Source organism: Urocitellus parryii, chromosome 5, assembly GCF_045843805.1.
Source record: "Urocitellus parryii isolate mUroPar1 chromosome 5, mUroPar1.hap1, whole genome shotgun sequence".
NCBI classification, from domain to species: Eukaryota; Metazoa; Chordata; class Mammalia; order Rodentia; family Sciuridae; genus Urocitellus; species Urocitellus parryii.
The window spans coordinates 63,580,247-63,595,390 of NC_135535.1; the positions used below are offsets into that span (position 1 = coordinate 63,580,247).

Below are 15,144 nucleotides of genomic sequence, written 5' to 3' on the forward strand. Positions count from 1 at the left end.
TTGAGACAAATCTTACTGACGCCTAGTGTGTTTCAGACCCTGAGTGGGACAGAGTGGTAGACTGGACTCTGTAGTTATGATCTAGTGTCCTGTGGTGTTCTCACAAAAGTTTGAAGGGTAGGTATGAGGAAGAGGGAGGAGGTTCACTGTGGGCTGCTCTGTGGGCCTGTGGTCTGAGCTGGGTGGGGGTGGTGGCCCCAGCCTGAGTCTCTGTGTAGTGGCCTTGAGCAAATGCCTTAGATCCCAGAGTGAGGGCTCAAGCAGATTTAGAGGTCATTTGTGCAATCTTGAAGTCTACCCAAGGACGCACAGTCTCCATACCTCGTTCCACACCTTCTGGGGCCTCAGAGTCCTTAAGTGTAAAAACATTGGCTCAGATGACACTGAAGCTCCCTTCCGGTTCGAATATCCAGTAATATTACAAATATGGGGAAGTTCCGTGGAGGTGGGTTTGGTCCCATGCCAAGTATGACTTCTGTCTTTCTCTCTGAACTCGGAGAAGGCAGGGTGGTAGAGTTTAGTTCATGCAGCCCTTTTCTAAGCACATTGCAGACCCAGAGGGCAGGTCCCCAACTTGCCTCTGGAAAGCAGTCCCCAGGGGTAGGGTTCCAAGCTGGGTCCTCAGTAGACTCCCAAGCCATTACTAGCTCTCCCTTTTTGACTCTGGGGCAGCTTCATGCAGTTTTCTCCCTGGGGGCACTCACCACCCCCTGGATCCTTCCTGTCTCTCTTCTTCTTTACCTGACCCCTCATTCCTTGGATTGCTTTGCTCTCACCATCAAAGGCCCCGCCCCTTCTTCCCCTTCAGTGCCATCCAGGGGAGCTGGGGAAGGAGGAAGGGGCTTCAGACATATCCACAGTCCTTGGGCCCCAGGGTGGAGCATCTGCAGGATTGACTTCCTCATAGCATCTCTCTTGATTGTCCAGTGTGCTGAGTCTCTGTCTGTCCTGACTTTGAGTTGCATTATCAAAGGCCCTGGTATCCTATCTTTAGAATGCACCAGGTTCTAGAACAGGGAGGAATAGCCCTCTTGCCATGTAAGGAAATTGTAGACATTCCTAAGAATCAGGGCCATCCAGTTATTTTGGCTGGCAGGGAGAAGCCTCAGTGCAGCAGCGGATTCCCTCCCCTGGGTATCCTGCCTGGGGTGGGAGGTGAAACTTGTGTGCTCCTCCACTGGCCAAACTCTCTGCTCTGAGACAGAGTCTGAGAAACTGATGTGACTCCATTTTTGAGAAACCAGCTTCTACCTCAAGGCCTGTCCTAAGGAAGGGGGCGTGACCCTTGTCCTGGGAAAAACCCACAGAGCACTCCTGGGCACATACCCACCCTGCTGAGTTGTTTGTCTGCAAATAACAGGAGAGATCTGTGGCACCAGGTGTCCCTGACTCAGTTAGGCTAGGTGAGGACCCATAGCAACCCCCTAGCAATCACCAATCAGCATGAGACAGGGAAAATACCTGGGATGCCAGATGACCCCCCAGTAGTTTATGGTGGTCAATAACATGTTGGAAAACCATGTAGTTTAGCATGTACACCCCTCGTGGCTTAAACCAATCAGTTCAAAGGAATCCCCCTCTTGTACTAACCAATCACCCCTACCCAACTTTTTCCAGCCAGCAAAATGCTAATCAATATGAAGAGTTGTTGTTTGATTTTTCTGTGGTATAAAATGATTTTCTGTGTGATATTGTGACGCATAGATTATCCCCCCAAAACCTATAAAATCTCACTCCCTTGGGAAAGGTTGTAAGTCCAGGCTGGAGCTTGTAATAAAGACTCTTGTGTGATTGCATCGGATTTGGCTCCTGGAGGTCTTTTGGGGTTCCATGAATCTGGCATTACAAGTTCATCCTGTGAGGAACCCACATCTGCTGTTTCTGCTCCTGGTCCTCCAAGAATAGCCTTCTAAATGCTCATTTTATTTTGGAGACAGGGTGCCTCTGATGTGTACCCTGGATGTGCAGAGCCAGCTTCAGGTGGATGGGCCTGGCACCGTGCTTGTGGGAGGGACAGGGACACAGGCTGGGCTCAGAAGCACGGATCCAGGCCATCCTGGCTGGAGCTACCTGCTTGAGCAGGTGGTGCCTCATGGATGATTACTGGGTTGGGAAAGAGGAGGGACTGGGACACCCTGCTTTTCTGTCATTTCCAAATCCTGAAGTGTCTTTGAGCTCATGATGGCATCTCTACCTCTGTTCACCTCCTGGCTCCACTGTGCCTTCCTCCTAGGCCTCCTTAAGCTATAGCTTCCTTTTAGAAGCTGCCTTCTCCTGTGGTGGCCTCCGCAGGGCACTCTCATGCCTCATCTGACCCCCTCTTCCTTCCTCTCCTTCCCCTTCTCTTCCAGGAAGCCTTCCTTGAACGGCCTCTGTGCCTTTGCTTGGGGACGTCCCTCATCCTCAGCACTGTGTTCCAGGTCCACAGCTGCTTCCTTGACTTTAGGGCAGGCCAGTCTGCTCATCCGCCCAGGGGCTCCCAGGGTAGGGCCTGGGTCTCCTTCTTCCTTGAGTTCTGCACGAGCGAAACATCTATTCTCCAGGTGTGTCAGAGTAGGTCAGCTGGAGCCAAGTGACAGACACAGTCAGGCAGAGAGCATCTTGCTCTCCAAGGCCCAGCCCAGGTACGGGAGGGGATAAAAGTCTCGTGCCAGGGCCCTGGGGCAGAAACACACACACCTTGACCATCTGTCTGTCTGTCTGCCTCTGTGCGACTGTCTCTGCCATGTCTCTTTCCCCGTGCAAGACCAAGAGGGGCTTCAGCGCTCACTCGGCCTGTTCTGCTCTCTCAGGGGGTCGCAGCAAGGGCAGCTTCAGCAGCAGGAGCCTCAGTTCCTTTGGCGGCTGCCGAGGGGCCTCTCGTGGGAGGGCCTGGGGGTCGAGGGGAAGGCAGGGGGTGTGGTTTGGACAGGGGAGTGGGGGGCCTGGGCTTTCTCTGTGCCCTCCTGGGGGCATCCAAGAAGTGACCGTCGACAAGAATCTGCTGACCCCACTGAAGATTGAGATCGACCCCCAGTTCCAGGTGGTGAGGACGCAGGAGACCCAAGAGATCAGGACCCTCAACAACCAGTTTGCTTCCTTCATTGACAAGGTGAGGGTCGACTCGAACTGTCTTCCCCCCTCCCTCAGAGGAGCTGCTCCTGATGGACTGAGAATGGGGAAATCTGTCCTTCTTCTACCACTTTTCTAGTCAGTTCCACAGCAAGGAAGTCCCCCTGTGGCCTGGTTCTGCTGAGGCCCTGTTTTCCATGGCTGGGGTTCAGGGACAGGAAATAGCCAGCCTGCTGGGAAGACCCTTCCCTGTCCAATCATTTTGATGTGTCCAGGCTCTGATGAAAGGCCACCAGGCTTGGAAGGCAGACCCAGGGTGCTGACAGGAGGGCCTCTGAAGCTTTACTTTCCAGAGGTTGCCTGAGGAGTCCCACGGGAGCCTCAGGGACCCCATGCTTGGGTTGCAGGTGCGGTTCCTGGAGCAGCAGAACAAGGTCCTAGAGACCAAGTGGCATTTGCTGCAGCAGTTGGAGGTGAGTGACAGCCCCCGGGGCCTGGAGCCTGTCTTTGAGGACTACCTGGCACATCTCAGGAGGCAGCTGGAGCAGCTGCAGAGAGAACGAGGGGCTCTGGATGCCGAGCTGAAGGCCTGCCAGGACCAGGAGGAGGAGCATAAGGCCAAGTAGGTACTGACGTCGCCCCCTGGGGTCTGCTAGGAGAGGACCCGAGGGGTCTGTAGCCTGTGCCTAGAGGACATGACTGTCCTCCCTCTTCTGCTCTGCGTTCCCTTTTCCCTAACTCACAAGGGCCCCACCTGCCACAGGGAGTGGAGACCCCACAGCCCCCACCTCCACCCAGGTTTGGAGAGACTCAGAGGAAGGTCAGGGTGATCTGTTTCCAGTGGGTCCAGGCCCATTTCCTCCAGGCCCCAGCTGTGAGGGCCCATGGTTCTGGGATGGGAAGAGCTATTTAAACAATGCCTCAGTAGGTTTTTTTTTTTTTTTTTTTTTTAAGAAATTCCTGTTTAGCAGGCTGTGGGCTAAAGTGACTCAGATGTTCTCTGTTTCAGGTGGAAGGAAATCAATTTATTGGGATTATCCCCAGGCCCAGGGCATGATTCACAGTCGGGCTGTGGTTCTGGGCTCCCAGATAGGTCACCGGGTGGTGAGGAGCACCACCGTTGACTGGCAGGAGGCATGGGTGGAGAGACTGTGACAAGGACTAGCTGTGTGGCCTTGGCAAGCCATATACCTCTCTCAGCCTCATTTTTCATATCCATGCACTGGAAAAAGGTTATCCACCCTTCTTATCTCCCAGAGCTATTGGGAGTGGGCTCTAAGGAGGAGGAAGAAGGGCTGGAAGGAGCCCAGGACTGGGCAAGGGGACCTAGATTCTAGATCTGCTATGGCAGGCTCATCATCAGTGGGACCCTGGCTAAGTCTTTTCTCCCTGATAAATCCAAAAGGCCTACTGCAGATGATGGTGTGAATAGTAACTGAGAACAGGCACTTGAATGTGCCCCAGAAACTGTAAAGTAATGTGGCCTGTTGTCACAGGGACATGAGCTGGAAGAGTGGCACAGGGACATAGCTAGGATGTGACAGAGCCTCCTGGCAGGAAAGCAGAGAAGGGGTCTGGTCACTGGTTCTGCTTTGGACCATCTAAAGCAGGGGAGCCCTCCTCAGGGAGTGCATGCTGGGAGGCAGGGCCCTGGGCTCTGGCCTGGCACCTGACTGTCCTTCTCTACCTGGCAGGTATGAGGAGGAGGCCCGCAAGCATGCCACGGTGGAGAATGACTTCATGGTCCTCAAGAAGGTGAGGGGGTGTCAAGAGCTCCACTCAGATCCTGAGCCCTATTGTGCATGGAGCCTGCTCCTACACTGGGAGGCAGAGGGTGGAAGTCCTGAGTGAGGACACCACCCACCCTACCTGCAGACCCCCCACTCCCTGGGAAAAGGGACTCCAAGACAAGATCCAATTGAAGCCCTAAGTGATGAGCTCTGGGTGTCAATGAAGGAGTGGGTGGGGAAGGAGTGGAGTCAATCAAGGAAGCTTCCAGAAGGCAGCATGGGCCAGAGTAGGGCAAAGAAGAGAGCGGGCCAGGATGGGGCTGGAGGAGGAAGCAAGAAGCATCTGGAAAGTGGGCTTTGGGCAGTGGGTGCCCAGAACTCTAAGCCAGTGTAAAGTTCACAAAGAGGAAGTAAGAGACGCGTGATTTCTCTCTTCCTGTCTCCAGGATGTGGATGGGGTTTTCCTGAGCAAGATGGAGTTGGGAGCCCAGCTGGAAGTTCTGAGAGAATACGTCTGCTTCTTGAAGCGTCTGTATGAAGAGGTGAGGATCTGCCAAGGGCAGGAGGGAGCGATAAAGGGGACAGGGTGGGCAGGCTCTCTGTGGCCATGTGGGGAGTGACCAGGAGGAGAAGCCATTTAGGGTGGCTTAGATTTGTGGTTATTCAGTCATTTTACAATCAGTTATTGAAAACTTTTACTATGTGGATTGCTAGGTACCAGGGGTACATCAATCAATAACCAGACAAAACGCACAAAGCTTGTTTTCTTTTGGAAGACAGACATAAGCACTGGGCTTGTAAATAATTGTGCAGTATGACAGAAGGTGACAAACACAATGGAGAATAGAGAAAGGAGGGTTGGGAATGTGGGGCAGGTGGTGATTTCAAATAGCCCTCATTAGGAGGTAAAGTTAGAGTGAAGGTTTGAAGGAGGTGAAGAAGTTCATGCAGGAGGGCTTCTGGGATTGTGGGCAAAGGTTTCAGCCCACAGCCTGGTGCGCTGATGTCACGTGGCCCCTGCAAGGGGGGCATGTGCTGGAGGAAGTAGGAGCATGTGGGCAGGACAGTGATAAAGGGCAGAGGAGGTGACTTTGGGTCTTGAAGACCATTTCCTTTAATGGTCAAGCTTCAAGGGTTACTAGAGACCATCCATCCTATGGCCTTATTTTCAAGAGGGAAGAAAGACTGAGGCCCACAGAGAGCAGGACATATGCAAGGCCACTAAGATTGAGTGAGGATGGCCAGTTGACAAAATGTGGGAAGAAACTCAGGGGTCCTCCCCCACATGGGGTTCCAGGGGAGAGGGAACTGGTGGCCACTGAGTCGGTCCTCCCTGTAGGAGCTGGGCCAGCTGCAGATCCAGGCAAGCGACACATCTGTGGTGCTGTCCATGGACAACAATCGCTGCCTGGACTTCAGTGACATCATTGCCGAGGTCCGCGCCCGCTACGAGGAGATCACCCAGAACAGCAAGGCTGAGGTTGAGACCCTGTATCAGACCAAGGTGCTGGGGCCAGGGGGATGGCATGATGCTGGAAATGGCTGGGTCTCCATGTCTGCTCCCTAAGGTGGTCACCCATCTGGGTTCCATTGGGGCAGTTCTGATAACCTCCTTGAAGGTCCAGGGTTGGGTGGGCAGGAGCATATCCTCTGCAGGGCAACTGTGGGAGACAAGCTTGGGCTTCCGTAGGCACAACTGCTATGTCCTGGTCTCAAGCAGTGAACCCACATCTGGAAGATGAGGATGTGAAGAGACATCTCCAAAGGCTGGGAGGTGGGGTTTCCTCAGTGTTGGGGTTAAGGGGGCCGTCTGCCCAACCACTGGTGTCTCCCCTCTTCCCCTCAGTACCAGGAGCTTCAGGCATCGGCCCAGCTTCATGGGGACAGCATGAAGGAAACCAAGGTCCAGATGTCCCAGCTGCAGCAAGCAATCAAGAGGCTGCAGAGTCAGATCGCCAGTCTCAAGGAGCAGGTCAGGCTCCCAGGGCCTTGGCTCACTGCTTTGTGCCTCGGCTCTCCCCAGGTCCCAGGCTTTTCCTGGCTAGGCTCGTGTGGGTTGTGGGAAGGCTTGGTACCCGGATGGGGCTTTGGGTAATTGGGGTGGAGAGATCCCCACCTATCCTCTGGGATGAATTCCACCTCCTCTGTGACTTCCAGGCTGTTTGTTGACTTTTTCAGGAAAGGGCCCCTGCATTCAAAAACCCCAGGGGGACTGTTACCACATCCAGGTGGACGTCTTGCTTTTGGCTTCTGAATCTCTTTTCCCATCTCTTCTTTTGACTTTTACTCCTCAAACCAAGCAGGGTCTTATGGTCAACCACTGAATTTCCTGGTCCCCTTTTGGGGAGAGTGAGAGCCCAGAGAAAGGCAAGATGGGTGATGGTCAGGTGGGGGCTGAGCCCTCCTTAGGCAGGTGCCTCACAAGCTTCTGAGGGGAGGAGGGCAGGGTACGGGGAGGGCTGCAGTGCCCTGCTCCTTGCAGAGAGCTCACTCTTAGTTGGGAAGGATGATGATTTAAAAAGTACTCAAGTCTTTGCACTTATATTCCCCAAACCCAAAGAATACATTTTGGGACCCACAGAGGGTGGTGAGCAGAAGCCAGAGGCAGGTGGATTCTCTAAGCAGGGCAGTTTGATGATCAAGTCACACTCCCAAGCAGGTTCCCCTGGGGCAGGTTCTAGGAGCATTGGCAGGCCACTTACTTCATCCCAAACATCCTCACAGCTGTCTTCTGGAATGAGATGAGGTTGAGAGGCATAGGACAGGTCCTAGTGCTCAATTTGTTGCTTCTGTGTTTTCTCAAAGGACTTGGACCCTTGCTGTGGAATCCCCTGGGGTATCTTTATGACACAGATTCCTAGGCCCCCAGGCAGACCTGGGGAATCAGAATCTCCAAGCGTGAGGTCCAGACATCTGCTTTTTAATCAAGTCCACCACTGATTCTGAAGCCTGAGGTCTTTCCAGGGCCAGCCCTGAGGAGTGTCTAGCAGGGGCCCAGGCCTGGAAATCATGGCTCCTTATGCAAAGGCATGAGCATTTCTTGAGAGTTCCCTCTTGGGGATCAAGTGCCCTTCTCCTTTTTCTATGCAAGCCTAATGGCCTGGGTGCTCTTGTGCCAGGTCCCAGGTGCTGGATGCCAGTTGCCCTAGGTTGGCACTGGGTCCCCACTCTGCTACCCTTCACCTTTCTGAGTCTCAGCTTCTTCAGGGATAGAGTGGAGATGACGTTCCCACGGTGGTCCCTGTTGGGGGTGGAATAGAGCCTTTAGGGAACCCCTTCCTTCTTAGTTGGATGGGAGGCTGGTGACTCAGGGAGCCTGTCCTTCCTTGGGTCCCCTACTAATTGGAAAACACATGCAGAGGCTGCGTCTCAGATGGAAACTCAGGGCAAAGGGTTTCACAGAACACTGTAACAGGGCTGTCCCCAGCCACTTATGAACCCTGGCTGCCCTCAAGATGAGACCTGAGGATAAGGGCCCATACAGGAAGGAAGCCCTTTAAATGGTTGGGGGGAAATAAATGGGAAGGATCTCTTGAGCTCAAGGGAGTAGTATTAGTTTCCTAGGCAGCTGTACAAATTGTCACAAACTTGGCAGCTTAAAACAACATAAATTTATTCTTTTGCAGTTCTGGGGCCTCTAAGTTTGAAATCATGGTGATTTATTAAGGTTCTGCTGGGGATGGAGAGGTCCTTTCTAGCTTTTTGTGGCTCCAGGGATTCTTTAACTTTCCTTTTTTTTAAACCAGGGATTGAACCCAGGGGTGCTTAACCATTGAGCCACATCTCTAGTCCCCACCCTTTTTTTTTTTTTTCTTAATTTGAGACAGGGTCTCACTAACTTGCTTAGGGCCTCTCTAGGTTGCTGAGGCTGGCCTTGTACTTGTGATTCTCCTGCCTCAGCCTCCCAAGTCACTGGGATTATAGGTGTGCACCACGGCGCCTGGCTACTTTCCATGTTTTATTGCTGCATTATTCTGATCTCTGTGTCTGTCTTAACATAGCCTCTCCTTTGTGTCTGTATTTATGTCCTCTCCTCTTCTGATAAGGACACCAGCCACTGTTTTAGTTATTACCCTAGATACAGTATGATATCATCATGAGATCCTAACTCATTATATCAGGAAAGACTGTGTTTCCAAATAGTCATATCCTGAGGTTCTGGGCGGGCAGGAAAAAATTGGGGGACTCTATTGAACTCCCTGCAGGAACTAAGAAAGCATTGGAGGCTATACTGTTCCTTATGGGGAGGGGGCCAGTCATGGATAATTTTGAGCTCATGAGGCTGATGTCCCTCCAGCTCTATCCATAGTGGGTTCTTTGGGATGCTGTGTTGGACTTACAGCTACTTTCTCTCTCATTTCTACTGCCTTCTAGAATGCCAACCTGCAATCAGCCATTGCTGACGCCGAGCACCGTGGGGAGCTGGCCTTGAAGGATGCTCAGGCCAAGCTGGACGAGCTGGAAGGTGCTCTGAGAACAGCCAAGCAGGACATGGCCCGGCTGCTGCGGGAGTACCAGGAACTCATGAGCACAAAACTGGCTCTGGACGTGGAGATCGCCACCTACCACAGGCTGCTGGAGGGCGAGGAGTACTGGTGGGGCAGCTTGAAGGGACCTGGGAATATGTGATAGGGTGGAGGAGGAGGATGGAATGCCAACAAAATGCTCTCCTTGCTAAAGGGAATTCTGAGGCCGGGTACAGTGTAGCATGCTTGTCATCCCAGCAACTTGGGAGGCTGAGGCAGGAGGATTACAAGTTTGAGGCCAGCCTTGGCAATTTAGCAAGGTCCTAAACAACCTAGTGAGATCCTGTCTCAAAATAAAAAATAAAAAAGCCTGGGGATGTGGCTCAATGGTAAAGTGTCTGGGGGTTTAATCTCCAATATTAAAAAAAGGAGGGGTGGATTATGAAAGATTTCTTGACACTGTGAGTTGCTAAGAGCAACTGACTCTGCTGGGAGGGATTTTAAATTGGGGACTGGATTTTGTATGCTGGGAGGATAGGTGAGCTGCTCCTAGAGGCTTAACACCTGGGGATGCATTCTTTACAGATTTTCTTAGCATTTCTTCCTTTTGTTTCCCCCCAACGCCCAGGATGTCAGGGGAATGCAGCAACCAGGTCACTATCTGTGAGTATCTGGGGACTTTAAGAGAGGTATTCCCATGGGGCACTGATGACCCTGCTTTTGACCCTGGTGCATTTCTTGGCAGCGACTGTGGGAAGCAGTGCCGTGGTGTCTGGAGGAGTTGGTGATGGCCAGGTGGGCACTTGTGGACTCAGAGGACCCGGAGGCGGGAGAGGCAGCTTTGGGTCCGGCTGTTCCAGCATTGTGACAGGAGGCTTCAGTACCAACTGGGGCTCTGGACAGGGACCTGCTTTGGGTTCCTGCTCTGTGTCCGGCTCTGGCTTTGGTTCTGGCTCTGGCTCCTGCTCTAGCCGCGGTACCATCCTGAAGAAAACGGTGGAGTCAAGTGTGAAGACGTCCATCACATACTGAGTGACACAGCTCCTCCCTCCTGAACCCATCAGCTCCCAACTCATCCCCCAGCTCTGCATGGTCAACTCCATGTCCACTGCCTGCAGCTCAAACCAGCCTATGCGGGTTTGAAGACAGTCAATAAAGTCCCACCCACCTGCTGTTCTGAGTGCTCAGCCTGGCTGGCCTTGCTCTGCATACTTATTTACATCTCATTTGCATGCTGCCCATCCCAAGTCTCAGTGCCCTGTGCCTGGTCCTCCAGCCAGCTGACCATATTCTCTCCTTTCTCCATGGCCTTCAGGCTGAGCGGGAAAATCTCCCAGCTGGGCTTGACCAGGCTACATCTCCATTCCAAAGCTTGTCTTTTAGCAGGAGAGGGGAGACCTGAGACCCACTCACACTGGAGGTTGGAACCTAGAGTGCTCTCTCTTGTCCTCTTTACCCACCTACTAAAACCCCCCTCTAGGCCTCTGTGAAATGGCACAGAATCCAGTTCTCCCTGGTGCATCTTCTTTTATCTCTCCCCTGATTTCTCAACTCCCTCTCTCCTTCCCCCCAATTTGACACAGGGCAAACAATATTTAAGGTGCTGCCATGGGACTGGGGCTACTCTGGCAAGCACTAGGTACTGTGTTTTTCCCTACTTCTGGATCTCCAGCATAATCCCTCCCACCTCCAACAGCCAGATCTTCATTCTCAGAGCCCTTGGCTTCAGGGTCAGAGGGCAGGCCTCCTGTGACTAATTCAGATCTCCTGTGCTGGGAAATGAGGACGTGTGGAAAGTCCTTCTGTGTCCTGTCTTTTTTTCCAGTCCCCTCCCAGTGATGCCCCCCCTCCCCCAGGTCTAAGCAGGGTGGCAAGCCTGATTCTCTCATCTCTGATCTTAATTTGGCCTTTGCCCTCCCAGACAGGAATGCCCAGGCAGGTCAATAATTGAACACAGATGCTAAGTAATAGCCTCACATATGGGTTCAAGGGCATTCGGGGGAAGCTAGAGGGCAGAGATGAAGTTTCCCTGTGGCAATGTGCAGCTCCTCTGCTACTCTTTCCAGCCATTCATCCCTGCCCCGAACTTGCACACTTCACTCAAGATGACATTTCTTTGTCATTCTGGAAGTGAGGATCCGAGAGCTAAGTTGACTTGAATGATAGGATTGCTTATGGAGGTGTGGGTGGGGCTGCCAAGGGATGCCATGGGTCTTTTCATCAAAATGACCCAATATTTCTCCTCCAGGAAATCTTCCTGAATTCCCCTGCGGAACTCTTCCTGTCCCCAACACATTCAGGCTGCACCTGCGGCTGTCCTGAGCTCTGTGTCTGTCTGGTTAATTGGGGACTCAGCTTCTCTGTTGGCCTGGGACCTCTGGGAAGCTTCTTCTGCCCCTAGGAAGGGGATCTCAGCTTAGCTCCCGCCTGGGGCTCTGTTGGGGACCAGGGGCTGAAACTATGCCCCTGCCCTCTCTCTAGGCTCCCATCCCATCCTCAAGCCTGTCTGAACATGAAGCTGAAAACCTCCCCTGCTTTCCTCTCTTTCAGGAAGCTCTGCTGGAAGCTGGGAGTGTGGGAGGCAGGGCTGAGGCTAGGAGGGGCTGGGAGGACGTTTCTCCACCTCCCCTGGCAGTCAGGTGGCTTCTGCCATTGCTCCTGCCCCTTGTTCCCTTTCAGACCAAGGTGGGAACCTGGCTCATCTGTCAACTTCATACCTGTGCCGTGGGGCATCACACCACTCCTCGCCCTGCATTAGGGGGAGGGAAGCCCTTTCTTTAGCTCCGTGGATCTCTCCATTAAAATGACCCAAGAAGAAGCTTTTCAGCTTCGTGTGAGGGAGGCATGAAGGGGTGAGACCAGGACTCTGTAGCTGGATCTGGAGAACCAGGGGGTCGGAGGCAAGCACCATCTGGAAGCTGGGAAGCCTCTACCACCCCTAAATCAGGGTGCTCAACCACCCAGATTGTCTAGCACAGAGGGGAAGTGCAGTACTGAACCTGGGACGGTCCTGGGAAAATCAAAAGGAGGTGGTTGCCCTGTGTGGAGCTGAAGGGACAAGAGAAGACAGATACAGAGTTGCAGGAACTGAGAGGGGATCTCTGGAAGCCATAATCCCAGAGGGGAAGTAAGGAGGAAGAGGGGATAGTACCTGCTCTCTCTCTCTCCCTCCTTCCGGTTTCCTCTCCCTTTGGTCAACTCCACTGGAGGGCAAAGAGTAGGGGAGCATCTCACAGCTGGAGAGGAGGGTAGAGAATAGCTCTGGGGTGGGAAGGAAGCGAATGGAGCATAACTAGTATAGAGAATAACCATGCTATTCCACAGGAAATGCTTAGGCCGCTCTGGGTCATGTAGCAAGTGCTCAATAAATGCGGACTACAATGATTATTACTAGATTAGTAGAAAGTTCTACTTCTCCCTGGGGACTCCTCACCCCTGTGTCTTCCCTATTGCTCAGCACCCCCTGGCCCACACTAGGGGCTCAGTTGCTGTTAGCGGCTGTTTTGCTGCATTCCTTTGGCAGCAGCAATAGTAGCATGGAATCTGTTTTTGCCTCCTGATGGCTGGGAAGGACTTTGGGCAGTGATTGCCTTGGTCTCCAGACCTAGAGCACCTTGGTAACAAGCAGCTCTCTCTTATGGAGAAATGGAGGGGAGGAAGCTGCTCTTCCTTGGGCTTGTTAAATAATATTTGTGGGAAGCCATTGATTTGAAAGAGACCAGCCCAATATGGAGTTTAACTACCATATCTGACCTCTAGTTAATTGTGGGGGGCGCTCTAACTGATGAACCATTTAAGCCAGAGCCAGTTAAGCTGTCTTTACAGTGCCCTTCCGTTTTCTGTAAGTGCTGTTGGTCGGAGTTCTCTGAAGCTGCTTTGGTTCTGAGGTCTGTCCAATTCACTGGTTGGGTTTTTTTGTTTGTTTGGTTTTACTTTGTTCTGTTTATGACTGCTCAAATAAATTCTACTAATCTTAAAAGTCTGAGTTTTTCTTTTTAAGAGGGAGTAGAAGGAAGATGTGGGTGAGGATGTCTGAAAGTAGAGTGGGGGGTGGTGCTGGGGAAGGCAGAGGGGCTGCCCACGCCCCTGTCTGGTCTGGCCCATACATGGTCCTGCTTGGGTGTGCGGGAGGCTGTCTCCTGAGCAGCTGTGTGCTCCGTGAGAGTGGGCCAGGGTGGCCTGTGCACCTGTCACTAGCTTCCAGCTCAAGACCTGGCACAGACGGCGTGCGTGGTACGGCTGTGAATGAGTTGCGTGAGTGAGTGTTTCTCTGGGTGGGGTGTATTTGGAGTGAATGTCAGTCTCTGGGGTGGGGTATATTTGTGTTTACGACTGACTCCCACTCCCACCACCCCAGCCACATGGTGACTCAGAGGACTGACATCACTCCCTCTCCAGGGGGCTGGCAGCTGCATCCTGGAGGCTAGGCCGGCTCACGACAGTATTCCCTCCCACGCTGCGCTGCGTAGGGAGAGATAAGGGAGGCTGAGAAAGTGATCCCAGCCTGGGGAAAGGAGTCAAAGGCCGGTGGGAAGAGATGGCTCAGTCTAGGGCTCACTGGTCATCATTTTCCCAAAGGATTTCTGTGGGCCGAGCTTATAGGCCAAAGAGATGAGGTCCAGAGAGGTTGAGAGTTGCCTGAGGACACAGAGCTAGTGGGCATTTGTCTTTAAGCCCTGCTCCTGCAAATGTCTGACACCCTCACTCCAAGCAGGGAAGACGGTCTCTCGGGCATTAGGGACTAGTCTTGTGGGTGCCTTACCCCACTCCTCGTGGGAGCTGCACTGGACTTCTTCAAGCAATAGGGAGCCCGTACGGTCCTCCAGGGAGCTCCTTGGGGCCTGGAGGGCACTTTCTCTCCACCTACCTTCCCTTGGGGAATGGAGAATGCCTCTTCCATTGGGGTCCCATGCCTCTCTTTTGGGGTCTCAGGGAGCCAAGCTGGCTGAGCCTCCCAGCTGTAGCCCAGTGGGGTGTGAGGAGTGCTGCGGGGGTCTCCTCTTCTTCCTTTTTCATTGCTGAAAGCTGAAGGGGGCGAGGAGGGCCACCAAATCACCTCCTCAATCAGCCCACAGTCCTAACATTTGGAGTCTCCCTGGCTTTGCTTGGGGCTGGATTTGGTTTGAGTTGCCTGAGGTGGGTAGGGAGTAAGGGATTATGTGATTTTTAATTTTTTGCGGTGCTATGCAGATGTTTCCACCACTGAGCTACATCCTCAGCTGAAGGATGCCCTTGGCCCCTTCTGAGTCAAGAATTTGGGCTCTTGATGGGCAGGGAAAAAGGGGACTCATGGGGGTGCTGCATGGGCTTTTGGGGGCTTCTGTTGTTCTGGGATCTGTATTTCCACCCATGAAGGGAGGTGTCCCTCACCCACTTTCAGCTCCTTCCAAAGTGGCCACACCCTTCTAGGGAGATTCCACCCGCAGAAGGTCAGGGGTCTCAGGTGATGGCAGAAGCTCCTTACCCACATCCAGCCCTCAGGAGAGTGTGCTGTGACCCCAGGCCCCAGGGAGATGCCTGAAGACCCCAGGGCTTTCTACCCCTCATCATGTGCCCATAGCCCATGAGTGGGCAGGGGCCTCTTTATGTCCTTGAATTCACTTTGCTCCACATAGTATCTCTACCCAACAGACATCTGCCAGTCGAAAGAGCAGACTGCCACCCTGTCACCTGTGCCCCCAACCCAGGACCTGCTAGGAGGCAACAGGGAGGCTGCCCGTGGGCCAGGATGTGGGACTGGAGCAGGCCTGGGCACTCTTCAGCAGCCCGTTGCCCAACGTTCCTTCCCTTCCACCTGCACAGCAGAGGGCCCTGGGGCCTTGGCTTACAACTGGGCCTTGGGAGGAAGCCCATAGAACACAGAGTCCCATTGACTGAGGCCACCAGGGCTGGGTGGG

General features: G+C 53.2%; 1 protein-coding gene across 1 annotated transcript; it reads left to right on the forward strand.

Annotated features, from left to right (window-relative positions):
• The first annotated feature begins 2,725 nt into the window (after positions 1-2,725).
• Positions 2,726-10,279, forward strand: Krt78 (keratin 78). The gene is made up of 9 exons (XM_026398779.2): positions 2,726-3,091; positions 3,459-3,673; positions 4,746-4,806; positions 5,228-5,323; positions 6,121-6,285; positions 6,628-6,753; positions 9,156-9,376; positions 9,876-9,910; positions 9,993-10,279. The coding sequence occupies exons 1-9, from the start codon at positions 2,726-2,728 to the stop codon at positions 10,277-10,279; spliced, it is 1,572 nt and encodes a 523-aa protein (XP_026254564.2).
• The last annotated feature ends 4,865 nt before the right edge of the window (positions 10,280-15,144 follow it).